This window comes from Myodes glareolus, chromosome 7, assembly GCF_982192425.1.
Source record: "Myodes glareolus chromosome 7, mMyoGla1.1, whole genome shotgun sequence".
NCBI lineage: Eukaryota > Metazoa > Chordata > Mammalia > Rodentia > Cricetidae > Myodes > Myodes glareolus.
This window is the reverse complement of record NC_142032.1, coordinates 60,313,853-60,341,673: the sequence shown is the minus strand read 5'-3', so window position 1 is coordinate 60,341,673 and position 27,821 is coordinate 60,313,853. Positions and strand designations below refer to the sequence as shown.

The 27,821-nt window shown below is 49.7% G+C and overlaps 1 protein-coding gene across 2 annotated transcripts; it reads left to right on the top strand.

The window, feature by feature from the left end:
- Positions 1-115: 115 nt before the first annotated feature.
- Positions 116-27,231, top strand: Dhcr7 (7-dehydrocholesterol reductase). 2 transcript variants are annotated; one of them, XM_048458672.3, is made up of 8 exons: positions 116-242; positions 14,421-14,512; positions 15,604-15,826; positions 17,403-17,493; positions 18,179-18,392; positions 20,041-20,245; positions 22,128-22,259; positions 25,855-27,231. In XM_048458672.3, the coding sequence occupies exons 2-8, from the start codon at positions 14,427-14,429 to the stop codon at positions 26,317-26,319; spliced, it is 1,416 nt and encodes a 471-aa protein (XP_048314629.1). In that variant the 5' UTR covers positions 116-242; positions 14,421-14,426; the 3' UTR covers positions 26,320-27,231. The 2 variants fall into 2 exon arrangements, with proteins under 2 accessions (XP_048314629.1, XP_087764386.1); XM_087908260.1 differs by lacking the exon at positions 116-242 and adding an exon at positions 5,455-5,560.
- Positions 27,232-27,821: the final 590 nt, after the last annotated feature.

The window sequence follows — 27,821 nt, the reverse complement described above, 5'->3', positions numbered from 1 at the left end:
CGCGCCTTTTACCCGGAAGCCTCGCCCCTCCGCCCTCCTCAGCCACACCCCGCCTCTTTCTTCTGGACACCTAAGCAAAGCATCCTTCGGGAAGGCCCAGCCTCTGGGACAGCCAGGTAGCGCCAGAGAAGCGCGCGTGCGCAGCGAGGTTGTCTCGAAGCCCTGCCTGTGCCTTAAGTCAGAGCGCAGACCCACGCTCCCACCGGTTTTTTCTGGACCTCCTCCATGGACGCTTTAGCCAGGTTTGATTTTGTTATATCATGAAAGACTCATTCCTGCTACCAAAGGTGGCGTCTGGTTTGCTTTCTGTTGCTGTGGTAAACACGCGACCGAAAGCAGCTGGGAGGAAAGGGTTCACTTCACCTTATAGGCCATATAGTCTGTTATGTAGAGAAGTTGAGGCAGAGACTGAAGCAGAGTCCAAAGACTGTTGACCACAGCACAGAGGCTTGCTTCAAAGGTTGCTCAGCCTGCTTTTTTAACACCATTCAGGATCATCAGCCCAGGGGTAGCACCACCCACTGTGGGCCAGGCCCTCCCACATCTATAAACAGTTAAGAAAATGCCTCCTGCTGTGCAGTGGTGGTGCTTGCCTTTAATCCCAGAACTAGGGAGGCAGAGGTAGGCAGATCTCAGTGAGTTCGAGGCCAGCCTAGTCTACTAAGCGAGTTCCAGGAGAGCTAGGACTGTTACATAGAGAAACCCTGTCTCGGAAAAAAACAAACAAAACCTGCCTCAATCTTCTGCACAGGCCAATCTAATGGAGACAGTTCCTCAAGTGAAGTTCCCTCTTCCCAGGCGTTTTTAGTTTGTGTCATGTAAACAAAAACAAGGCAGCACAGTTGGGTAAACACTCCCATATTTACACGTGAGTCACCCGAGGGAGCCCTTTCTCATCCCTAAACTTCTTGCACGCAAGCAAGGTAGATGCTTCTTCAGGTCAGGTCCCTCCTCCTCAGCCCTTTTCCCTCAGACAAAAGCCAATTCAAACCCTTCAGGCTGTTCAAGAAAGTTCTTAGAACAGAGCCTTGCTGGATGGGGTGTAGCCTTGGCTGGACACCTGTGAAAGGGAGGCCCTGTGTGTTAGGAGTTACAGCTCTGAGGGGAAAGGGATCCCCAGGACAGGTGTTGCGGCTCTGAAGGCAAAAGTATCCTGGCAAGTCGGGAGCCGAGGAATACCACGAAGTCCCACCGAGCAACAAACCTCACATAAGAGATTTCTTGGGAAAGACATAAGAGGGTGACTGCCTCTGCTCAGATAAGAAGCGGAGAACTGAGTGGGGAGGCCGGCTTTATATAGGGTTTCTTGGGGGCGGAGCTTTCCAGATTGGAGATTTCCAGGGTGACATTTGGTGGGATTTCAAGTCCTGAGTTTGGGATGAGCCCAGGGATTGGTGGATTTTCAAGCTCAGGGATTAGTAGGTTTTCAAAATCCAGAAGTGGGGTTGGACTTTTTACTATACCCTGTGATTGCACACGTCAGTCTTTAGTTAGAAGCAACTAACTTCTAGAGTTAGAAGCAACTCTCAGGAGCCTGGGAACCATTTTCAGGGAAGGTCTGTCTCCACCATCAGACAACAGACTCTACTGGCCTGGACTGAGGCAAACTGAACTTGTAGGGTAAAAGGTCTAAGTCCACTTTGAAAAGCTACCAAACCCCACCAATCTCTGAGTATAAAATGCCATCAGTTCTTGGCTTGGCTTGGCATGTCACCAATCCCCACCCTGGAAATCTCCTGCTCAGTTCCCTGCTGCTTCTCACTCAAGGAGAGACAGCAACCCTCATGTGTTTCTTCCCATAAGTCTCTTGTGTGAGGTTATTGTTCAGTGTGACTTTATGGTATTCTGTGGCTCCTGACAGCCAGGATACCTTTCCCTTCAGGGTTGTAACATCTGCATTAGGGAAACTTTTCCCCTCAGAGCAGAGCTGGAACACTTCCATTGAGGAAACATTCCCCCTCAGAGAAGCAACACCTCTGTGGTGGTTTGAAAGAAAATGGGCCACCAAAGGGGGTGGCACTATTAGGAGGTAGGCCTTGTTGGAGGAAGTGTGGCTTTGTTGGAGGAAGTGTGTCACTTGTCACTGTGGGGGTTTGCTTTGAGGTCTCTTTTCTTAAGCTTCACTAAGTGTGACAATCAATCAGTTGACTTCCTGTTGCCTGCAAGATGTAGGATTCCCAGCTATTCATCCAGCACCATGACTGCCTGCACGCCACCATGTTCCTCACCATGATGATAATGGACTGAACCTCTGAAACTGTAAGGAAGCCCTCCCCCAACAATTAAACATTTTGTTTATAAGAGTTGCCATGGTCATGGTGTCTCTTCACAGCAATAAAAACCCTACCTAAGACAGCCTCCATTGGGGAAGCCTTGCCCCTCAGTTGTAACACTTGTATTAGGGAAGTGTTCTGAGAACCTGTTCTTACTACTTCTCTAACCCCTGAGACACCCCTCCCCTAAAATCCTTCTGTGTGGCTTTCTTGAATCAGACTTTAAACGTGACTGATTCTGGAGGTCACACAGCTGCACTGTATCCGCTCGTTTTGCCTCTCTGAGATGTGCGGTATGAGGCCAGTGCCTGCTACATTAATTTCCAAGAACTTCAAGGTGGTTTGTTGTTGTTGTTTTATCAAAACCACTTAACTCTTGGACTGGGGAGGTGGCTCAGTTGGTCAAGTGATTGCCTTGCAAGCAGGAGTTTGACTGCTAGAACACAAGTTTCAAAACAAAGCTGTCATGGTGGCAACTGCTCATAATCCTAGCTGTGGGGAGTCAGAGACCACAGGTCTCTGGTGTCTTCCAACCTGCCAGCTTAGTCAACTTAGCACAAGGTCCATACTGGTAAGAGCTCGGCACAAAACAAAACAAAACCCCACAGGTGCTGGGAAATGACACCCAAGTTGCCTTCTGGCTTATACACACACACACACACACACACACACACACACACACACACAACCTCTTGACATGGGCCCACTGGGTGACTGATGGGTGATCTTTTGCTATTAGAAGGCTGAAAACTCCAATCTTAGATCAAACTACAACCATTCTGAGCATACGCTCTCATTAAAACCATGCTTTTACAATGAACACACAGACTACACTCCATTTCACCTCCATCCTTTCTGAATGCCATTCGGTGCCCTGTTCCCTGCTCCATTAATCCTACATTGCAGGAGTAGACAGAAGATTCGGTTGCCCAGCTCTACCCGTGGCTGCCTTGCGAAACTCCTTTCAGTGATTGGCACATTGTGTGGCAGACAATTAGGACCTAGTTTGGTACTGCTCTCAAGGAAAGCTAAGACATACCATTCAAAAACAGTCACACTGGCCAGTTAGTATAGTCAATCAGTGAGACCCAGGTTCAATGAGAGACCCTATCTCAAAGGACAAGATGAAGAGAGATAAGGGAATACCCTTGATATAGGCCTCTCATTTCCACAGGTGCGCATGTGTGCGCGCGCGCGCACTCACACACACGATCCAATTTGAAAGGGTTGCACTAGTCAAATATGAGATAATACAACACAGTGTCAGTAAGTAAAAAAACAAAACAAAACCCACTGGTCCATCCCGATAAAAGTAAGTTAATGGCTTCAGTTGGCAAGATGGGGCAGCAGGGAAAGTGTTTGCTGCGCAAGCCTGGCTACCTGGGTTCAATCCCTGAAACTCACATAAAGGTAGAAAGAGAGAACTGGCTCCACAGAATTGTCCTCTGACCTCCTCACAGGGGTCACAGTATGTGCCCCCCAAATGAACACACAAATAGTGGTTCTCAACCAGATCTCCTACATATCAGATATTTATATTATGATTCATAACAATAGCAAAATTACAGTAACTAAGTAGCAATAAAATAATTTTATGGTTGGGGTCACCACGACATGAGGTGTATTAAAGGATCATAGCTTTAGGAAGGTAGAGGACCACTGCACTAAAGTAATAAATAAGAAATATATTTTTCTGTCTTTTTGACATAGGGTTTCTCTCTGTAGCTCTGGCTGTCTTGTTACTTATTCTGTAGACCACGCTGGTTTCAAACTCACAGAGATCAGCCTGCCTGTGCCTCCCTAGTGCTGGGATTAAAGGCATACGCCACCATTTAATTCTTAAAAAATTTCAAAAGTTAAAGAGTTGAATTCTTGATAGAAAACTATCAAATAATAAATAATAGTTTAATAATAAGGTTGAAGGAATGATGAAATCAAGTCAACTTTTTGTACCAAAAAGTAACCGATGCCCCAAGTGTCCGCAATGAATGCTATGTCACCAGGGTCAAAGGATGCTTGGGAATGTTGTATTTACCAGTCTCAAAGTATCAATCCACTTATTTACTTATTAATCAAGAGAAAGGGGTGTGGGTGGGAGAGATGATTCAGAGATTAAGAGCACTGGCTGTGCTTGCAGAGAATTCAGGTTCGATTCCCAGCACCCATAGGTTGGCTGGAACAACTCCAATTCCAGGGGTGACCATGTATGTATGCATGCATTCATGTATGTGTGTATGTATGCATGCAAAGGCTGCGAGGTACCTTGGAACTGAAGTTACTGATGGATATGCTACCAGGTAGGTGCTGGGGATTGTAACCCTAGTCCTCTGGAAAATCAGCGAGTACTCTTAATTGCTGAGCCATCTCTCCAGCTCCCACCCCATATTCTGCATAACCTATTATTCTATAAAATGTGTACCCTGACTGGATCCCGGGGTTTGAGAAAAGAGCTATAAAGGACATTGTTGGGCAGCTGGGGCACCAGCAGGCAGACAGTGTTTAGCAGTGCTGAAGTCATTTATGTTTTCCGTTTGTTTTGTTGTGGCAGCAGAGGAAACTGTCCCTGGCTGGGGGTGGAGATGAGGGTGGGGGCGAGGGAGTGGGGGTGGCGGGGTGGGGGTACTACAACTAACTAATGTCAGGTGGCGGGGAGGAAAGAGATGAAAGGAAAGAAGGAAACCTAGGCAGCTCTTCACAGTTGCTGTTTTAAGGCTCAGGGGCCTTGAATGCAGGTTGGGCTTTCCCCAAAAACCTCCCTGGGGACCAAGGTGTGACTGAATCCTGCCTGCCAGGGAGCCTGTTGGGCTGTCAGGCTAGGGCCTCAGCCTTCTGCACGCCTCCGTTAGCTGTCCCTCCTTGCGGGGCTGGTCTTGTCTCCTGGTCCCACCACTGTGCACCAAGTGTTCCTTTAGGTAGGAGCTTTGCAGCAGGGTAAACTGAGGTATTGGGGCGGGCGGACTCCGAGCCTGAACGGTGGAGTCCATATTTGCATCTTTTCTGCCACCAAGCGTACCTCGGGGAGGGGTGTGTGTGTGCGGGGGGGGGGGGGTAGGGCGTGGGCGGGGCGGGGCTGGCCCTGCTGTCAATCTCAAGCCCGCCGCCGCCGACTGGCGGGCCTGGTGGGCTCCGAGTCAGCTCACTGTCTTCACCAATCGCCGGGCGCGGCTCGCGAAATTCACTCTCAATTGGCCTTCCGTGACACTACGTCACCTTGGGGGCAGAGCTTCAGGCAGACTCTTGGGACACGGCTGGAGAGCGCGGGTCCACTTGCTGGACTACGCAAACAGGTGAGATTCTGCGTACACTGACCAGGACAGAGTCCGCCAGTGGGACCGTGTGCACAGACGGGGATATGGGGGGCGTTGAGAGCGCAGGAGAAGGGGCCGTATATACAGATTGGGGGGGGGGTAAGTATTCAGGAAAGGAAGCGGTGTGTGAGATGGGAGGATGTGCTTGTGAGCTGAATGTGTATGTCGATTGGGGCATGCGCGTTTGGGGGAGATTGGGGAACAGGTGTGCAGATTTGGGGGCGTGTGCGCAAGTTAGGAGACTAGTGTGCAGGTCGGGGGCATGTGCACAGGAGAGGGGGCTCGTGCTCGAGTTTGGAGAGATGTGTACTTGGGGAAGAGGACTGTGGGCCCGGTGGCGGAGGGGGGAGCGGGGGGAGTGGACGCGGGGGTGCTTGCTCAGATAGGTAGGTGTGCCTGAGAGCAGGTATGGCGGTGGACCTTGCTTTACTTTGCTTAGCTGGGGCCTGTGGGTAGGAGAGGCTGCCATATCCTGTGGGATGAGGACCCAGCTCCCTGGGGAACCTGCGAATGCTCCGGTGTAATAGGGGCAAATGTAGACACACCCCCTGGCCCACGCTCCTACCCCAGGGTACATACAGCTTAGTGAATCTCTTCAGTAGAATCTGAATGATTCCAGTTATTCTCCCAGGAGATAGATGAACAGATGCCTGCTGGCATGAGGGTTCTGGGAAGCTTTAGGCATATCTGGCCTCCCCAGGTTGTGGAGAGTTCCCCTTCCCCCTAAAGATTAAGATGGTTTTTAGAGGAAGAATTCAAACAACAGGACATCTTCAATTTTTTGAGCTTCTGATAGAATCTTCCTGAAAGTAGCCGATGGACATAGTGGGTCTGCATGCCAGGAAGAGGTGCACCGGGCAGGGTACAGTAAAGCCATGCTGCCAGAAAATTTGGGAAAAAACAGAAAGGTGGTCCAGTAGGGGTGTGTAAATCTGTGGATACAATTATCGGCAGGATAATCTGTGGAACAATCTGGGAGGGGGGAATGAGGCCTGGGATGGATTTGGGAAGAGAAAACACTTTCTTTCACATCTGACGTTTATTTTGAAACTTCTGTAAAGCAGAGAGCCTGTAGCTTTGTTTAGAACCAGAAATTCCAAAGAATCAGAGATGCGGGAGCAGGTCATTTCCTCCCTCCTTGGGCTTATGCTTATTTCTGGGGGCTTCAGGAACTGCCATTCCTCCACAGGACCCCAAGCTTTCAAGACAAGTCAGGTCAGAGTTCTGCAGTCTTGGGTCACTCCAGAAGCTAGCCTCACTTGACCTGGGAAAAGCGGTGGGGCACAGTGGACTCACAGATGCCGATTAACTACAGAAACTCGTCTGTTGGAAAAAGAGAGGAAAGCTCAACACGCCCCCATTTGTAATGCTCCTGGAGTATCCAAGTGGAACCCCTCCTCTTCTGAGTCCTTCCATGATAAGGGAGGAGCTGGCCTCCACTGACACCTGCAGAGCCAGCTCTTTGTGGCATTGGGTGCCAGAGCATGTGATTTCTCTGGTGATTGTCAGTGGGTGTGACGTAAGTTTTTGTGTCCATACAAGGCCCTGCAAGAAGTCCTTGCATCTGCCTGCTGGCACCGCCCTGCGTATTTCCCAGGATAATTTCCTCTCAGTACATGCAGGTGGACACACTTCTCACCACTCACCCATTTCCGGGATTCACTGCCTTTTCGTCTTAAAATCCAGCACAATACCCAGGCTCACAAATCTCCGGATAGAAGATTGCTTCTGGAAGATTCCAGTGACATGGAAGGTCCCTGGAATCTGATATGCAAAGTTAGCCATGTCATCATTACTCCACTGCGTCCCAGTGTGCCAGAAGTGGAGCCTCAGACCCAGCCTTGCCTCCTAGGCCGTGTTAGCCGTCAGCATATTGCCCTGCTTTTCCCTTCCCCAGTGTCTGTCTCGTCTGTGAAGTAGGCGGGTGTGACATTGCTCCTTCTTCAGGTAGGCTGGGCACCCGGCTCTTGGTAGCTGCTGGTGACAGGGTGTGTCGCCTGTGACAGCTCTACCTTCCTGCTCCTCTAGCCCTACCTTCCTGCTGCACCTTCAGGATGTGGAATGACCGAACTGTGGCCACTAAGGTCTGGTGATGTCTCATACCATCAAGGCGAGGTCTGAAATGCTCCCCTTCCCCCAGCACTGCTCTTGGGAGTGTGCTCACTGCCTCAAGGCCACCCATGAGGTAGGCCACTGCAGGCGGGGAGTCTGGACACCTAAGGCTCTAATGTACAGCCGGCTACTCCCATGACACTCCCCTGCAGCCCATCCTCCCATAATTTCCAACCTGCAGAAACCATGAGAGATACCAAAAAGTTTGTTTTGGTTTGCCATGGCCCCGTAACTGGATAGTTCGTTTGTATGGGTCAGCATCACAGGTTTGTGCTTTTTGCTGATTTGGTAGCTGGCTGCTGACCTCCACACATGCTCCCTTCCACAGGATAACTAAATAATAATAATTAAAAGCTGTAGTGACACACCTATAACCCTAGTCCTTAGGAAGTGAACGTTAGAGTCAGAAATGCAAGGTCATTCTCAGCCACATAACAAGTTCAAGGCTACATGACCATCCAGAAGGACAGATCTGCCACCTTCCTCTGTACTGGATGTCACCTCTCAAGGCCACATGCATTCTGCTTTTAGAACCAGCCATCCTGGGAGCAGTAGTTTTCTCTACAGGTTGTTTCTATCTCAGATGTTGGCCCCCTGCGAGGCCCCTCCCCTCAGATCTACTTTTTTTTTTTTAGATATTTATTTATTTATTATGTATACAATATTCTGTGTGAATGTCTGCAGGCCAGAAGAGGGCACCAAACCTCATTACAGATGGTTGTGAGCCACCATGTGGTTGCTGGAAATTGAACTCAGGACCTTTGGAAGAGCAGGCAGTGCTCTTAACCACTGAGCCATCTCTCCAGCCCCCAGATCTACTTTTGTGGAGGTTCATGGTGAACACTTTTTGCTTTTGTCTTATGAAGTGTCATTGAAATCATCCCACTGCCTTAGATGTGATGGATGTTTTTCCAGTTGCTGTGTGGCTATGGATAGTAGCTTAGTGTGTCCCTTGACTGTCTCCTGCCTTTGGCTTTCTTGACCTGGGTCATATTATTTTCTTTTTTCTTTTTGTTTTTTGGGTTTTTGTTGTTGTTTGTTTGTTTTGTTGTTGTTGTTTTGCTTTGCTATTGTTGTTGTGCTGACCTGGAACTCACTATGTAGACCAGTAAGGCCTCAAACTTACAGAGATCTGTCTGCTTCTGCCTCCTAAGTGCTGGGATTAAAGACGAGCATCACCATGCCTGGTCCATTGGTTTCATGTGGGACACCAGGGAACCTTCTTCATCTGTCTTTTATAGTAATGATCAACACAAATCCTCGGGGCCATAGACTTACGTGCCATGGGACATTTAATCTGTCCCCGATTCTCTCGCATTCCTGTAGAGATTGGTTCCCAGTAGAGGTTGTTTTCTGAGCTACTCTGTGTTTTGGCATCTCAGTGGTTTCTAGTATGTTCCATGGGAATGTGCCAGCTTCAGGGTAAGGGATGGACAACTCCCAGGAGTGCCAGGATGGTTTTACATGTGCAAGTGCGGCTGTTAGCATCCTAGGGGAATCTGTTAACGTCTGTGGCCTGCCTGTGCTTTTGAGCCTCTATGAAAATCTCCACCCACCCGTACCCCAGTGCTCAGATGGACTCTGTTGCATGTTGAGTGACAAGCCCTGAGCCTGTCCTCTGCTTGATATTAGCAGTGGACTTGATCCGTGCAGTGTGGGTCCTTACCTGCCTTTGACTTGACATTTCTGCTCCCTGGTGACTTGGTGGACTCTGTCGAAGGTCTATCTCTGTATGCAATTGAGGATTGAGCAGACCTTGGGGGACTTCTGAGCCTGGGTATATCAAGAGCCACTTCTAAGAAAAACAACTTCATTCTTGTTGTGAAACCTCTGGCCCAGAGGTCAAAGGTGATTATGTCGCTCACTGTGCTTGTGAGCATGGGCAGCGCCAGTGAGGCACTGCTTTAAAAGCTGAAGAATGGTCTGGAGAGGTGGCAAAGATTACTGACTGCTCTCCCAGAGGACCTGGGTTTGATGCCCAGCACCCATGTGGTGGCTCACTGTAATTCCTGCAGGTCCAGGGGACCTGACATTCTCTTCTGCCCTCCATGAGTACCACATGCATATGGTGCACAGACATATATGCAAGCAAAACCACACACACATAAGATAAAAATACAGTCTCTACAAAGCAGCCTCCAAATGAAGACATCAGTGCACCAGTCACATGTCAGTTGTTCTGCGAGGCTCAGGACCCTTGGTCCCCTCTACCCAGCTGCTCTGCACAGGCTGTACTTTTCCACAGAACTTGGTGCCTGCAACAGAGGTGTGGCCAGAGACATGCCCTCCAAATAAATTCAAAATACTTACTTTTATATTTTTTCAGAGTCTCATGTAGACCAAGCTGGTCTTGAACTCCTGATCATCCTGTCTCTGTCTCCTGAGTGCTGGGATTATAGGTGTGCACTACCATGCCCAGTTTATGTACTGTTGGGGATGGAACCCAAGACTGTGTACATATACCAACTCTACCAACTGAGCCGCAGCATTTTAATTACACTTTATTTACTTTTTTTTTTTTTTGGAGGGAGGAGGTATGCCATAGTGCATTGAGGTCAGAAAACAACCATTAGGAGTTGGTTCTCCCTCTACCACCGGGGTCCCAGGATTGACTTTGGGCTGTCAGCCTCAGCAGTCAGCCCCTTTACCCACTGAACCATCTTGTCAGCTCCTTTTTTTCATCCTAGAAGATACATGTTATTGCTAGGTGTGGTGGAGCACAGTGACAGGAAGGCTGAGACAGAAAGATTGTTGTGAGTTCTAGGCCCGTCTAGGTAACGGAGGAAGACCCTGTCTCCCAAAATCCAGAAAGATGATGCACTCTGTGGGCAACATTGTTTAGTGTCATCAGTATCAAGGTCTGAAGTTCTTTCCTCATTGACTTTCGCAATTTTCTAGCATGTTAGATTATCAGAGAGTAATGTTGGTGCCAAGCTTTATATCCTCGGGGCTTATCTGTGAGTCAGGGCCAGAAGAATGCTACTCTCCTCCGTTGAGCCTCCCAGAAGGCATGTGGGCACGTGGCCCTGGGTTTGCTGTGGTTAATGTAGGCACCAGAGATAGAGGAGATAGGGGCACTGTCGGCTGCTGCCTGGGACTGCAGATGGAGTCATACATTATGTGCACTGTGGTGCTGTTGGGCAAGAAAAAATACGACAGCTGCCGGGGCTGGGCTGTCAAGAGCAGGCTGATACGTCCAGGCAGCACGGGTTCTGAGGCAAGAATTGCCGGAGAGCAAGGACTTCTTATAGGCAGGTCTCTCCCAAGCCCGCTTTTCCTTTTCTGAGTGTACTTTATGTGCGTGTACACACATGCATACACCACATGCTTTTGGAGTTTGTCAGTGGCTCTCTGCTTTCTTTGAGGCAGGAGGCAGTCTTTCTGTTAAACCTGGAGCTCTTATACAGCTAGTGTCACTAGGCAGCTTGCTGTGGGAATCCTGTCTCTGCTTTCTGGGGCTAGAATTACAGATGAACTGCCATGCTTGTCTGACATTTGTGTGGGTCACAGGGATCCTTAGGCTTTCGAGCAGGCAAGTGCTCGAACCTGAGTCCTCTCCTCTGTCTGGGGCAAGTCTCTTTCCCTACATCCATTCTACAGATAGAAGCTGGGAGTACCTGGAGAGGTACCTGGAGAGCCTCCCTGAAATGTATTAGGGCTGCACCGAGGGGCCTGGCTGTTTCGTGCTTCACTCTTGCTGCAGAAGCTGTCCCTGCCACTGCAGCTCTCCCTCCAATTATGTGACAGAGTACCTTTCACCATGGAGAATGTAAATTTTGAGACCAGTGATTTATTCTCTCACTAAACAAATCAAGATGTCAGAACGTTTTTGTTTGTTTATGAAAGTTAGTCCTAGGAACTAGGAAGACAGCTCACTGGGTAAGACTGCTTGCTGCTGTGTTAGTGTGAGAAACAGGGTTCAAAACCCTGACACTCACAGAAAAACCTGGAATGGACACACGTGTATCAGGCTGACTTTTCAAGCCACCAACCAGCTCCCAAATTATGAAATGGAGACTTCGTATTATGTTATGAATGCTCGGCCTTGTCTTATGCTTGTCCCACTAGCTCTTATAACTTAACTTGTTTCCCTTTATCTACATTTTGCCTTTGGACTTTTTATCTTTCTTTCTGTCCATCCTACTCCGGGTTTGGCTGGTGACTGACTGGCTCTGGGCGTCTCCCTTTCTTTCTCCCTCCTTCTCTCCTCCTCCTCTCATTTTTCTCGAGCCTAGAGTTTTCCTCCTGTTTTTTCTCTCCGCCCTCCAGCCCCACCTAGCCTTTCTCTGCTTAGCTCAGTCAGGTGCCTTAGGCAGGCAAGGTGAAACAGCAACACATCTTTACATAATTGAACAAATGTAACACACCTGTACATAGTTAAAGTAATAGTCCACAGCAGAGGTGCCTGTAATCCCATCACTGGGGATGGAGACTTGTGGACACAGGAGCTTGCTGGCCAGCCAGCCAAACTGAAATGGCAAGCCTTGGGAGAGAACACTACAGGACTCCTCACTTTCTCTGGCCACACCAGTCCCTTACTGCATCCTACACCGAAGCAAATTCTTTTTATTCTCTTAGCTATGCTTTTGTTCTTGTCTGTACCTTATAGCAGTGCGGAGCAGCTCCTGCCTGGGTAGACGTGTAGCCATCATCCTGGGATCTGCCCTTGCTCTAGACATTCCCTTGGCGGTTTTGTTTTATGTATTTTATGTGTATGTGTGTTTACCTGCCTACATGTTTGTTTACCACATTCATGCAGTATCCATGGAGGCCAGGAAAGGGCATTGGATCCCTTGGAACTGGAGTTTCAGATGGTTGTGAACTGCCATGTGGGGGCTGCCAATGCTCCTAACCTGAGCCATGTCTCCAACCTCCTTTAGCAGCTCTTTTGGATCCATTTCTAGGTCTTATGCTGGTTTTGTTCTATAATGAGCTTTTTTTTTTTTTAAAAATGTTTGAGACAGGGTCTCACTATTTAGTGCTGGCTGGCCTAGGACTCACTGTGTTGGCTAGGTTGGCCTCAGACTCATAAAGATCTACCCTCTTCTGCCTTCTGAGTGCTGGAATTAAAGGTGTGGGATTAAAGATTTATGCCACCAAGCCCAGGAAGGAACAGAATTCTAATCAAGAAAAAACAGTTGTTCTAGAATTTTCCATTTGCTACCTCTCATTCAGTTGACTCTCGAGATATCTAAGCATACTGTTCTCCCCTTTAAATTTTTATTACATTTAAAAATCGTGTGTGTGTATGTCTGTGTGTGTGCATGTGTGCGTGTATATGAATATGTGGTATGGAGTGTGTGAGTGGAGGTTAGAAGACAATGTTTGGGAGCTGGTTTTCCTTGGCCATGTATCCTGTTGATCAGACTCAGGTTGTCAGATTTGGTGACAAGCATCCTAATCTGCTGAACCATCCTGCCAGCCCTGTTATGGCTCTTATCTTTTTTTTTTTTTTTAAAGATTTATTTATTATATATTCAGTATTCTCAGTATTCTGCCTGCTGGCCAGAAGAGGGCACCAGATCTCACTACAGATGGTTGTGAGCCACCATGTGGTTGCTGGGAATTGAACTCAGGACCTTTGGAAGAGCAGCCAGTGCTCTTAACCACTGAGCCATCTCTCCAGCCCCAGCTCTTATCTTTTTTTCTCTGATGACTTTTATGCATGTGTATTTGCACGTGTGCAGATATGCGTGCACATGTGTGCATGTGGAGGTCACTGGAGGTCAATGTTGGGTGTTCTTCCTGGCTCTCCCACCTTAGCTTTTGAGATAGCATCTCTTACTGAACTAGCAGCTGGCTGATTTGGCTAGACTGCCTGCCAGAGAACCCCAGGTTCCTCCTGTCTTTGCTTCCTTCCCAGCACTGGGACTGCAGGGCCTCTGCTGGCAAGCCTGAACTTTTGTTCATGTGCATGCTGAGTACTGAACTCAGGCCCTTATGATTGCACAGTAGATACTTTACTGACTGGGCGCTCTCCACTTAAAGTCCCTCTGTGAGCTTTAAGATACCATTTTAAATCCCTGGCTTTAAAAAACTTTACAAACTAGACTTGCTTTAGAGGTGACGGAGAAGTGCTGAGTGGGGGAGATACCTGGAGACCTTATCTATGTGTCTCCCCAAGGTACTTACCATTCTAGGCCCTGGTGGCGGAGGGATGAGTAGGGAGGTGCCTTCTACTAGAGGGAGGCGGACAGTGCACATGAACTCAAATAAAACATGCCTGCACTGTGAGCAGAGTTAGTCAGAAATTAAAGGAACAAGTTACCTAGGAGGGAAGCCACTTGCCATTAGATGGTAACAGTCTACTGAGAAGGGGGCCTATCATACTAGTGCTGAGCAAGAACCCTTTGAGCATGCTCAGAGCAGAGGACATAGTGGGCACTACAAGGAGAGCCGAGAGTCATATTCAAAGTTGGTAAAGATTTCTTGTGGAGTCTGGCGGAGCCGGGTTGTGGCAGGCAGAGCAAGTCTTTGCTTAAGAAGGACATCTGCCGCAGCTAGGAAAGGAATTAATGGGCAAGGTCAGAGGTGGGAAGGCCTGGTTGGAGGGAGTGCAGTCTTAGGGAGGTGTAGGCTCAGGGAGGAGCCTAAAGCACCTTATTCCCCCCACCCCCTCGAATCTGGTGTGGATGAGCAGGTGCTGAGAATCTGTAAAGGGTGCCTGTTCAAGTCCTGGTGGGGGTCTGGCTTTCTGGAACAATCTGAGACCCTTTTCTTCTTTCAGGACCTGATGGCTTCCAAATCACAGCACAACGCCCCCAAAACCAAGAGTCTGAATGGCAAGGCTGAATCTCAAGGACAATGGGGCCGTGCCTGGTAAGGGCTCACATGTTATACTAGCTAGAGGGTGAACTGTGATCTCAAGGGTTTCAACCTCAGGGATGTTATGAACCTAGAACAAGAACAAAAAAAATCATTGTTTTATTTAAAGACAAATGAAAGATAAGCTGTTTCCTATTCTACAAAGTAAAGTATTGGAACAAAGACCCTGAAACCATTTTGGGTAGACTATCCCTTGTCTGGAGTGTTTGGGGCTGGAAATAGTCTCATGTCTGACTTTTTTCCCCTTGTATATTGAGATATCCGGGTGTATATCCTAAGCTATCTTAGGGAAGGACTTGTAAGCACCTCATCCTCATGGCCTTAAGGTAACTTGCTGAGATCTTTTCAGCATGCTATGTTTTAAATGCAACTTGTCACCTGAGGTCAGGAATGCGACTTTCCTCTGCCTTGCCCTGCCCGGGTTCTAGATATTTCAGATGGTCTAAGGGTCATCTGGAGCCCTGCCACCAACCTAGGGGCCCTGTGTTGGTGTCATGCCATTGAGCCATGTGAGTACCTGGGTGTTAAGAATCTTCCCTGACTAAGAACCAGGAAAGCTACTGACCTTGAGGGTCATGAAGAGCCTCCTGCCCTCATGTCCGGGCTTTTTATTGGTGGCCACAGATAGGACACCTTCTGGTGATGACGCAGAAGCAGCATGAGTGACCTGCCTTGGCTGGAGAGTTTGCTGAATGGATACCCTTGCCCATCAGGTTCTGAGTGGTGTGAAGGAGAGTCCCACACATACAAGGACACCTTGGAGACCCCCATGTGGCCCAAGGAGATTGGAGGGCATGTCAGAGACCCCTGTAGGACTCCAGGGACAGGGAGAGTCTCAAAGGGATGGAAGGGTGTCTTAGGTACCCCGCCATGGGGTCTGGGGGACAAAGGGGAATCTCAGAGTTCTCCACAGGGCCCACAGAATGAAAAGGACATTTCAGAGACCCCTGTGAGGTTCAAGGGCTGGGAGGATATCTTAGAAACCTCCATCATGGGCTCCCAAGGACAGAAAGAAGTTTGTATGTCCCCTGGGGAGGCTTGGGAACAGGAGGCCTGATGGTGACCACCCTTTGTCCTTCTCTCAGGGAAGTGGATTGGTTCTCCCTGGCCAGCATCATTTTCCTGCTGCTCTTCGCGCCGTTCATCGTGTACTACTTCATCATGGCATGTGACCAGTACAGCTGCTCGTTGACCACCCCCGCACTGGACATAGCCACTGGTCGTGCTAGTCTGGCAGACATCTGGGCCAAGACACCACCTGTGACAGCTAAAGCTGTCCAACTGTACACCTTGTGGGTCAGCTTCCAGGTCGGTCCTCTGCCTTGGGGCTGGGTGCAGTGGATGGGGAATGTGTTCTGCTACTTGGGTCTTGTCAGAGAAGCAGACTTCTAACCCAGTGATGCTCCCATTCTCAGGATGCAGCCGTTGCCTAGAAGCAGTTACACACAGCAGGAAACATCTGTGTGTCACCTTGTATCCATCATGGTTTCTAGCCCCTGGCTGTCGATGAACAGCATGCCCTACCAGGCAGTGAAGGAGACCCAAGCTGCTGCTTCCACAGGTTGCCAGAGAGTCCTGGTCAATGGTGTCTTTGTCTGTGATGCAGCCTCTTTGACCTAAACTAGGTCACTAAGCAGGAGCAGCCTTCACAGGTTGGGTGTTGGGCAGGATGTGTTGTTAAGTCTACACCCAGGACAACGTTGTTAAGGAACCGCGGGGCAACTTGATTTTTCCCAGGCAGAATTTTGTGTGGAGACTACTTGTCTCTCGCTCCAGGGTCCCCCTCCTTTTCATTCCCCTGGTCCTCTGGGTGAGAAGGATAGCATGAGTCATGGGAGCCAAAGCATAGAAAGAGCCCAACTGTCCAATAGAGGACAGGATAAATAACGTGGTCTTTCCATAAGTCGGATACTATTGGACTATGGAAAGGAATGAGCTCTGGTACAGGCTACTCTTTGGACCAGTGTTGGAAACAGCTGCCAGACGCTAAGACCAGACCGAGTATTTGCGTTGATGTGAAACATCCAGAATGTTTCATTCTCACAGCCTGGAAGGATTGATGGTTACCAGGGTATGCTGGCGGCAGTTGACAAGGGGAACAGGGTGTCCCCTTCTTTAAAATTATAAACATTTTTTTAATAAATATTTATTTATTTTGCTGGGTGGTGGTGGTAAATGCCTTTAACCTCAGCACTTGGGAGGCAGAGGCAGGTGTATCTCTTGAGTTTAAGGCCAGCCTGGTCTATAGAGTAAGTTCCAGGACAGCCAGGGCTACAAAGAGAAAGCCTGTCTTAATGTCTGCCCCCCCCCCCACACACACAAAAAGATTTACTTATTTTATGTGTGTGGGTGTTTTTCCTATATGTATGTAGTACCCAGTGGAAAACAGAAGAGCATGGCAGAGGATCCCTGGGACGTGGATTACAGATAGTTGTTAGCTGCCGTGCTGGTGCTGGGAATCGAATCATGTCCTCTGGGGGAGCAACCAGTGCTCTTAACAGCCAAGTTGTTTTCCCCCCATCCTAGGGTTCTCTTTGGTAGAATTCTAAGATCAAAGTGTGGTAATGGTTGCCAGGGCTTATGAACATATTACATGATCTGAACCTTGATGTTGAAAGAGGGGTCTCATGGAGGTATGGATGGAATCTCAGTGCTTTTAAATGGCCTTAAAAAGGGGTTGGGAGGACCCATGTGTTCGACTTGGAAGGTTACAAGGCTACAGCCAGGGGTAGGATTTTACACATTCGGCGGGAAGCCTGCCTAGCTCCCGGAGCACTAAGCTCTGTGTCTTGTGTTCATATCTATCCAATAAAACCAGACCAGGTCAAACCACACAGCTATCCCCTGCAGGCTGCCAATCTTTCCAACTACAATTCTATTCTAGGTGCTTCTTTACTCCTGGCTTCCTGACTTCTGCCACAGATTTCTGCCAGGCTATGTGGGAGGTGTCCAAGAAGGCGCCATAACTCCAGCAGGTAACCTTTGCCCCTGAGCTGGTAGCTGTCTTGCCCTAGGCACCCCGTGACCCTGGCCCCCGGAGTTCTCCCATCCTACGCCCTAGACAAGAACTAATTTAGTTTGGATGTGGTCCACTAGGCATCCATGCCATTATAGACATGGCACCTTCCTCACTCAGGAGTGCCGTCCCTAACTCTGCTCTCACTACTTCACTACTTCATAATGATATGGCAAACCCAGCCTTACCACTAACCCATGGGTCGTCTCTAAAAACCCTCAAGGAGCCCAGTTTCATACGCTAATGTCATGGGTTGAAATCCTACCTATTTCTCTAGCCAAGTGGTCTCAGAGAGGTACTGCAGCAAGCACAAGTGGAGCCTGGGAGGACATAGGGTTGGCCTTGCCTTACCTACCACTTGGTTGACCTTCCCAACACCTTACAGACCTAAAGAGTGTGAGAAGAAACTCGTAGAGGTTCCCCCACTCTGGCTATAGTAGGAACAGCCACTTTCTCACCGTGTGAGGGGTGCCACTGACTTGAAAGCCTGGGTATTCTACAGAAGATGCCCCTTCTGGAATGATACCTAGGGGCTCCAGTCAGGGGTCTACAGCAGCAGAGGCCAAGGAGCAGGTAGGGTGTGAGGCATGTATACAGCCAGGCCGTGTGGTCTACTGAGGATGCTCTGTGTGATTCTCCTGCAGGGGTTGTAAACAAGTATGAAGTGAACGGGCTGCAAGCCTGGCTCATCACTCACCTCCTCTGGTTTTTGAACGCCTACCTCCTAACCTGGTTCTCCCCCACCATCATCTTTGACAACTGGATCCCACTGCTGTGGTGTGCCAATATTCTGGGCTATGCCGTGTCCACGTTTGCAATGATCAAGGGCTACCTGTTTCCCACCAGTGCTGAAGACTGGTAAGTTCCTCAGCGGCTGGTCAAGCCTAGGATGGATGGTGGATCCTCCACCCGGGGTTGTCTGCTCCTCTGCAGAAAAGTGGAAAAGCCCTGAGATGGGAGATCTTGGATCAGTCATTTGGAAGTCTGGATTTTCTTGCTTTAGAGGTAACCAAGGCTACCATGGGAGCAGTTAAACCAGAAGGACAACTTCTGACTGAGGCAGAGGTAGATCATTATCTCCTTCTTTGGATTATCTCTTGTGAAACAGCCTTAGCCTTGTTATTTTTACTGTAGCTGCTTCCCAGGAGAGCCCTGCTTGCTCGAAGCATTCTCAGGGAAACTGAGTTAGAGGCCAACCATGCGGTTCGATTCCGTCTACCTACCCATCCATTTATCTACCTACCCATCCATTTATCATCTGTTCATCTGTCTATCCACCCACCCGCCCACCTATCCTCTATGTACTCGTCCATCTACCCACACAACCATTTATCTGTCCATCTACCCACCTGTTTACTCATACACCCACGTATCCATCCATCCATCTATGCATTCATCTACCTACCTGCCAACCCATCCATTCATCCACCTATCGTACACTCATTCATGTATCTGTTTATCCATCTGCCTACCCTCCTGTCTACCCATATACCCACCCATCTACTTATCCATCTATCTGTCTACCCTTCCACCCATCTTTCCACCCACTCACCCACCCACCCATCCATTCACCCATCGACAGATATTCAGTGAGGTCTTCTGGAGTTTTTAATTTTATCTGGGGATCCAGATGGGAACAGTGCATCTCCTCCTTAGCTGTTGGTTTGACTTTGGGGAACCAGCCTCAGATGAGAATGCGGTGTGACTTATGTTTCCCTGCCCTGCAGGCTACTGCTGTACTGCCTTTTGTGGCTCCCAGAACTGTCGCTGCTTTGGCAGATGTGATGTTTTAGTTCTTTCTGCTTAGCCCGACTGTGGGAAGTAGACTTGGGAACCTGCTATCCTTGCTAGCAATAATGCCTGTGCATGCACAGTAGGCTATACCTAGGAAGGGCCTCCATCCAGATTATCTCAGCTAATTCTCTGCCCCAGTCTGGAATAAGGGGGCTGCTGTGGGGCCAGGTGACCAAGACTGAGAGGGGTCACTGAACTTGTGGAGCAGTTAGAAACGTGGACCCTGGAGCTTAGGCTGGGAGCACGGGACACTTGCCTCTCAAGCCTGTATCCTGTGTCTCTGCTGAGCGTGGTGCACTGTGCGTGAGAACAAATGCAGGTGTGGGGCTGAGGGCAGGGCTGCCATGTTCTCCCTGTGTGAGCACTTTGATCACAACTGCAACCATGCTGCCTCCTTCACTTGCCAGCTCCTGAACACTGGTATCCCCAAAGCTGGATGAGCCACATGTTGCAAGACTAAATGTGTCTTTGGAGGGCAGGGGGATATGGCTCAGTGGTCAAGAGCACTGACTGCTCTTGCAGAAGACCTGGGTTTGATTTCCCAGCCCTCATATGGCAGCTCACAACTGTCTGTAACTCCAGTTCCATGGCATCCCATGCCCTCTTCTGGCCTCTGAGGACCCTGTACACATAACTGTACAGACAAGCCTGCGGGTAAAACACTCATACATATAGAATAAGTTTTAATATGTCTTTTGTTGATGTTTTTAAGCAAATTCACAGGCAATTTCTTCTACAACTTTATGATGGGCATTGAGTTCAATCCCCGCATTGGGAAGTGGTTTGACTTCAAGCTGTTCTTCAATGGACGCCCGGGGATCGTGGCCTGGACCCTTATCAACCTGTCTTTTGCTGCCAAGCAACAGGAGCTCTATGGCCATGTGACCAACTCTATGATTTTGGTCAATATCCTACAGGTAACTTAGTGTGCTTACAGCCAGGGAGGGTGGGGCGTTGCACCTGCTGGGCTCTGGGAGAGTTCCCAGCATGCCATCTGTTCTGAGCTGGTTCCGGGCAACAGTGAGCACATGCTGAGAATCTACCATTACATAGATGCCTGTGCCCCTGTGGTAGCCCCAGGAGGGAGAGGGTAGACACCATAAAGTCTGGCATGCAGTCGGGCTCCCTTTGGGACTGCACTCAGATAGGATCTGGGAGTGCGGGGGCTTTGTTAACCTGCTAGAGAAGGGACCATAGGCATGCTCCAGGCACAAACAGTGGCCTGTGTAGTCCGCGTAGTGGGAGGGGTTAAGACACCGAGGAAAGGCCTCTGTCCGGAGCATCGAGAACTGGGGAGTTTGTGGCCAGGTGGGACCAACATAGGCCCTTTTGGGGATTTCCATCCACTTCTAAGTAGTTACCACTCAGGAGGCTGCAGCAGGAGGATTGTTGTGAGTTAAAGACTGCCTGGGTGCTACATATTTAATTTGGAGAGCTGCCTGGACCAGGAGGTGAGATCCTATTTTAAGAACAGCAACAAGACTTAGGAGATGACTCTGTGGTTGAAGCGCTTGCCTAAAATCATTAAGGCCAGGGTTAGGGTCCCCAGAAGCCAAGTCAATGCTGGGTGGATCTGGTGGCCCCACCTGTAATCCAGCCTCAGAAGGCAGAGGGAGGGGATCACCAGAGCAGACTTACTAATGAGATTAACCATATCAGTAAGCTCTGGATTTGGCAGCGAGACCTTGCCTCAATGAATAAGGTGGAAGACTTCAACGTTTGGACACACACACACACACACACACACACACACACACACACTTGTGCTTGCACACAATCACAGACCAGGCACATGCACCCGCATATGTATGTGCCCACACGTGTACCACACAAAAATATGTGCAAAGAGAAAAAAATAATTAAAAAAAAAAGCAGTGAGAAAAAATGCCCAGTGGTGTTGGGATGTGGCCTGGATCCGGTATGTCCAGCAGGGCTACAGGGTGCCAGGTGGGAGTGACTGCAGAGGAGGAAGAGGCCAGCAGGAAGCCATGGGCACAGCTCAGGCTGGCTGAATGTGCTGGGGTGGGACCAGACTGGATGGGGTAGGTCCCTCCTCCCACCGGTGGGCTCTGGTCATTTGCACTTGTGGACCCGAGGAGTGGGTGATGTGGCCAGGACCATAGCCTCAGGGAGGGGTCTTCTCTGTGGTCCTCCATGAAGCTCCTCCTGTGCTGGGGCCTTGAGTTGGACGCAGAAGAGACCCACTTTTCCACAGAGCACTGGGGTCTAGGCACCTCAGGCCAGCTTCCTGTCACAGCCAAGGCTCCGGATGCTATGCTAGGCAAATGTTGTGGGCAAATCCCAGCATGCCTGTGTGGGGTGCCACTCCCCGTTCATAAGGGATCGGCTAGGGCAGGGTGCTCTGACACTGTTGCTTATGCAGCTGTGGCTACCACCTTAGCCATGAGTCGAGTCTCTGGAAGACTCTCCGGGTCTCAGGCCCATGACCTCATGTGCCCTTGAGTGACAAGCAGGCTCTTTGCTGTTTGCCTATCTCTGTGAATGGACCTCAGTCTCCTTGGACACCTTAGGGGTATCATAGTTCTGGGATACTCACCCCATGGATGTCTTTGGTGGTGTCTACCATTCAGGGACGGTCCCCGAATGTCCTTCCATCCTGCGTCACCTCTGCTCTGAACGCCACATCTCATGTCACCTATGGGAGCTATATCCACCCCATTGATTGCTCCCAACCCCACAGTAACTTAATCAAGCTGCTTAGCAGTATCCCGACTGCCCATCCCCCATCCCTCCCTTGCATGGGGCTGTGGTGGTAACAGTGGTGGCCCTGTCTCGCAGGCCATCTACGTGTTAGACTTCTTCTGGAATGAAACCTGGTACCTGAAGACCATCGATATCTGCCATGACCACTTTGGGTGGTACCTGGGCTGGGGTGACTGCGTATGGCTGCCGTACCTCTACACACTGCAGGTGAGGAGCCAGGGTGTTGGGACAGGGCAACCAGCCTCGTGGGCCCTGCCTGTGTGGTCTTCAGTTGCTCCTGGCTGACCTAGAGCAGACACACGTGCCGAGCTTGCCAGGGTGTTAGTCCCTGGGGCTCCCTGGACCAGTGTCGTCTCCCATGAGGGGGACGTTCCTTGTGTCACAGATATGCTTGACCCAACATGGGATCTGGTTCCCACTTCACCCACTCTCCACTGGAAGTACCAAAAGTACAAAGTGTGCTTAGGGGGCTGGAGAGATGGCTCAGAGGTTAAGAGCAGTTGACTGCTCTTCCAGAGGTCCTGAGTTCACTTCTCAGCAACCATGTGGTGGCTCACAACCATCTGTAATGGGATCAGATTTCATCTTCTGGTGTGCACGAAGACAGAACGCTCATATACATAAAATATATGAGTAAATAAATCTTAGAAAAAAATGTACTCAGTGGTGTTTCAAGAACACAGTACATTTTTTTAAAAGTGTGTTTAACACACCTGGCCTACCAGCTGTAGCTCAGCCTTGCCTTCCTTAATGCACACATGGTCACAGCTAGACAGTTATCCCATGTAAGGCTTGGAGAGCTGCTGAGAACTGTCCAGAAATTGAGCAGCAGAGGGTGTGGAATGGCTTTGGAACCATCTTAGGCTGATCCATTGTAGCCACCTGTAGTTGGCCTGGGATGACCTGGGATTGCACCCATGTGAGCATGTCCTTAGTCATCCCTGCAGTCAGGGCAGAACCCCCAAGCAACCAGACAAGATGGAGCCATCAGGGTGGCCAGCAGTGGCTCTAGCTGGGCTGTGTGTCTTAATCCCCGCCCTTTGGCTATGTTGGCACCGTGGTAGTAGTGCATGCAACTGCTCCTCAGAGGTCGGAAGGAGTCCAGACCAGCACAGAAGGCTGTTGTTGGTCTTCCCAGGCGGCCATTGGTGAGGTGGGCCTCTGGCAGCTGGTGGCATAGCTGATGGTGACATGGGCTCTGGAAGTGGCCTGGCTACCAGTGCAGGGGTGCTGGGAAAGCAGTTGTGCCCAGCAGAGGGGAGGGTTGGAGGGAAGGGCTTGGACAGGTGCCAGCCCCAGACTTACACTGACTTCTGGTCCTCACCAGCCGTACGCAGCTCACGCAGTCAGGGTTTCCACTGATTGGGCACCCGCTCGTGGGTCACACCTTTGTGTCTGCAGTGCCGGTGTGTGAACTGGTGGCAGAGACGGCACTTACACAAGTCTTTCTATCTAGCAGGCCTTGTTTCAGCCTCAGGATACAGTGGCTTCTGTGTTGAAGGGTCCATAGATTTAGACAAACATGCATCGAAAGTATTTTTTTTTTTAAAAAAACTTGCTGCTGGGCCTTCTTGGACACCCATTGATCCCAGCTCTTGGGAGGTTGAGGTAGGAGGATCAGGAGTTCAAAGTCACCCTTAGCTACGTAATGAGCTCAAGGCCAGCTTGGGCTACATGAGACTATATCAAAACATAAACAGAAAACTGTGTGCTGAACAAATACGGAGTTTTTTCTATGTCAGTATTCCCTAAATAGTGTGGTCCAGCAATCATTTGCTGAGTGTTTACATTTTGTTTTCAAGACAGGGTTTCTCTGTGTAGCCTTGGCTGTTCTGTAACTTACTCTGTAGACCAGGTTGGTCTTAAACTCACAGAGATCCTCCTGTCTCTGCCTCCCAGTGCTGAGATTAAAGGCATGGTCCTGCTCTTCCACCACCTGGCTAGCGTTTACATTTTAATAGGCTTCACATCCGCAGTTACATTTCTGTTATTTAGTATATTGTAGATAATGAGGCATCTCCTTAATCTAGAGGTGACTTAACGTTTATAGGAGAATGTGCACAAACCTGTGTAGTGTAGATGAGTACTACATTGTCTCTTGTTCTTTTGTTACTTTAGATTTCTTTTTCATTGTCAGTGTGTTTGTGTATGTTTATGCCTATGAGTACAGGTGCCCCCAGAATCCAGAAGGGGGCGCTAGAACCTCTGGCAATGGAGTTCCAGGCAGTTGTGAGCTGCCCCACATGGATGACAGGAACCAAATCTGGTCCTCTGTAACTGCCGAGCCATCTCCCCAGACCTGTTTTTGTTACTTTGAGGTAGTCTTGCCCTGCAGCCAAGGCTGGCTAGACTTACCATGAATTGAAGCTGGCCTTCAGCTACGATCCTCCTGCCACAGCCTGAGTACTGGGACACCACATCTGTCTATATACCTGTCTCATATGAAGGGATTGAGCACCATGGAGTTTGGGTGTCCATGGGGACATACTGGAACCTGGCTTTTGTGTTCTAAGGCGTAGGCATATAGCTTTGAGATGTGTATATACAGATGTACTCTTATTCTGTATTTGTATTTGGGGTCTCTTGAGGAGCATGGGACCTGGGAGGTCCCAAACTTTTCAGTGGGGGTCTGGAAGCCAGGAGAGGGCTGTTGTTGCAGGTCAAAGAAGAGGCTGCATACTGGCAGCCACCCACCCCCTGCCTTTTCCCAAGGGGGGCTGGTTTGAATGTATTGAATGAAGTCCCTCCACATTGTGGGTGTTCATCTGCTTTGCTCAGTGCTTGTTTAAATGTTGATCTCAGCTGGAGAGAGAACCTCAGGGCTTCAAAGTGTATACTGCGCCATCAGGAGGACCAGAGTTCAGATCCCAGCACCCAGAGAACAAACTGGGAGTTCCGTGCATGCTTGTAACCGTAGAGCAGAGACAAAAGGATGACTGAGCCTTTTCAACCCCTAGCCTAGCCAAGGAAACTTGAGCCCCAGTTTCAGGGAGTGACCCAGCCTCAAAGGAGGTGGAGTGTGTCAGAGGAGGACACCAGACGCTTTCTTCTGTCTGGTTGCTTCATGTGTGCTCAGACCCATATGCATACACATACAAATAAATAAGTCAATGTTAGGCGCCTCCAACTTACGGTTGATCAAATAAATATGTGTACAGTGGTCTTACCTGAGTTGATAAATAGAATCAGTTGTCGTCGCGATATATTCAGATTATCGTACGTGTTGTGTAGTTTTCCTTTGTACAGTAGTATGTGATTTACCAACTCCATCTAGTGATGATCCAAAGACAGTTTTTAGCCCTTACAATGATACAAACACGGTTGTCTTCATGGCACAGGATGCAGCAGCTGCAGAACCCAGTCAGTCAGGTGATGAGAAAGCAGTACACCCTGTAACCAGGAAGGGTGTTTGGAGGCTGGGTGTGTTCAACCTGTTTTCCTCCTCCCTTCCCTTCCCCTCCCCCTTTCTCACTCTGCTTGTCAGTCCTTGGAGTTGAACCCTGGACCTTGTGCATGCTAAGCAACTGCCACATCTTCTGCCCTCCCTTTACACATTTTGAAACAAGGTCTGATGCTGTTTCAGTAAACCATCCAAGCAGGTCTTGAACTGCGGTCCTCCTGCCTCATCTCCCCCAAGTCCTGGGACTCCAGGTGTGTGCCACTATGCCTGTGTGTCTCTGTGTGTCTAAATTAAAAGAAAATTGGTGTGACATATCTAGGGCAGGGCCGGGGTCTACCCTCCTCAGGCCCCACTGCTGCCCACTCTCCTTCACCTCTCCCCTCCTACCCTCTCTCCCCACAGGGCCTGTACTTGGTGTACCACCCTGTTCAGCTCTCCACTCCCAACGCTGTGGGCGTCCTGCTGCTCGGCCTGGTGGGTTACTATATCTTCCGAATGACCAACCATCAGAAGGACCTGTTCCGCAGGACAGATGGGCGCTGCCTCATCTGGGGCAAGAAGCCAAAGGCCATCGAGTGCTCCTACACGTCAGCCGATGGGCAGAAACACCGCACCAAGCTGTTGGTGTCGGGCTTCTGGGGTGTGGCCCGCCACTTCAACTATACCGGTGACCTGATGGGCAGCCTAGCCTACTGCCTGGCCTGTGGTGGCGGCCACCTCCTCCCCTACTTCTACATCATCTACATGACGATCCTGCTCACCCACCGCTGCCTCCGTGATGAACACCGCTGTGCCAACAAGTATGGCCGCGACTGGGAGCGCTACACGGCCGCGGTGCCCTACCGCCTGCTGCCTGGAATCTTTTGAGGACCATCCTGGGATGCATAGGGAGGTTTTATTGAGTGCGGAGTTGGATACATGGGGGCTGGCATCCTGGCTTCCCCTGCAGGGGCATCAGTTAGCTCATCTGGAGAATGGAGAGTCTGTTGCCCAGCAGTGTCTGGTGGCAGCTAGGAAGCGGGGTTCACACTGATCCCCCAGCAGACTGACTGTTTTCTCTATTTAGTATTTTGACAGCAGACAGCCGTGGCCCTTTCTTGTCTGTCTTTATGTTGGGAGCCCACAATCTATGCTGCCCAGATGGCTTAGGCTTCCCATGTGTCTCCTAGGAGTGGGCCGACCTATTAAACTGGAGACAATGTGGGATCTAAGGATTTTGATAATGCCACCTTCCCCTTCTATTCTGCCATGCTGGGCTGGGCCCCTGGACCATTTTTGTCTGTAGGCGTGTGTAGTCTTGATCAGCAGAGGGCTCAGAGGCCATTGTAGGAGGAAGGCTTTCTGTTTGGGTTCTTGTTCCTGATTCCTAACCCCAGGAATGCCAGGCAGTGGACTGGGATATCCAGGGGCACTGCCCACTTCACAGTCCCTGGCTAATTTGTTAAAGTCTTTGTGACATAAGACAGGGTTTCTAGTACAGGACTCCCTGAGTACCCACCCTCCTAGCAACTCAGCCCCCTGCCATCTTCCAGAAGGTTCTTCTGTTCAACCCAAGACACTTGGTTCAGGGGTAAACAGATTTGGATTAGACAACCCAGAATGTATCACCAGCCAGTGGCCTCAGCCACACCTTCCCCAACAGGAGTTCCAGTGTTGGGAAGGGCACCCTTTCTCATTAGGGACACTGGCCCCCCAAACTCAGGGCATTCTGTAAAACTAGATAGGATCCTCTTTGCCTTGCGGATAATTCTTTGTATTAAATCTGCCTTTTTAAATGTGTCACACTGTGCTGTCTCCTGAATGAGTCTGACCAGTTCAGGGGTGGGGGTACGGGTGTTATATGATATAGGATGGAACCCCAGGAAATATTAGAGCTGGTGCATAGAGTACTATCAAAGCTTCATTGACATTGGGGTGAACTGTGCCCCAATACTCTCTAATCCCTCATCAATCCAGAACTTTGCTGAATCATTTGCTTGTTGGGGTGAGGAATCCATTCCATTTGCCAGTGACAGGATGCCAGCATGGTTACCTGCTCCAAACAAGTGGGGGAGCCACACAGCTGAGCCTGCACCTTTGTTTCTGGAGAAGTAGAGATGAGTAGTGCCCACAGCCCGGGCACAGTGGGTCTGCTTCCGGTTAGAGCTGGTTGAACGTTGGCAGCTGTTCCTGGAGAGAGAGCTGGAGATCCCACCAGGCTGACTTGGTGCTCTCCTGGCCTGTCTGAGAATGTGGACACAGGGGTTTCAGGCATCTCTATTGGCCACACATTGGCACTCTCATTTGTCCCTTGAACAAAGTCCTAACTGGAGGCTGGGGTGTGGTGGCTGTAAACTTAGATACCAGGTCCCACTGTTCACATGGGAACT

Coding starts and splice junctions, on each gene's coding strand:
- Dhcr7 (XM_048458672.3), top strand. CDS start 14,427: ATGGCTTCCAAATCACAGCACAACGCCCCCAAAACCAAGAGTCTGAAT. Junction 14,513..15,603: donor GGACAATGGGGCCGTGCCTG/GTAAGGGCTCAC, acceptor TCCTTCTCTCAG/GGAAGTGGATTGGTTCTCCC. Junction 20,246..22,127: donor TTTTGGTCAATATCCTACAG/GTAACTTAGTGT, acceptor CCTGTCTCGCAG/GCCATCTACGTGTTAGACTT.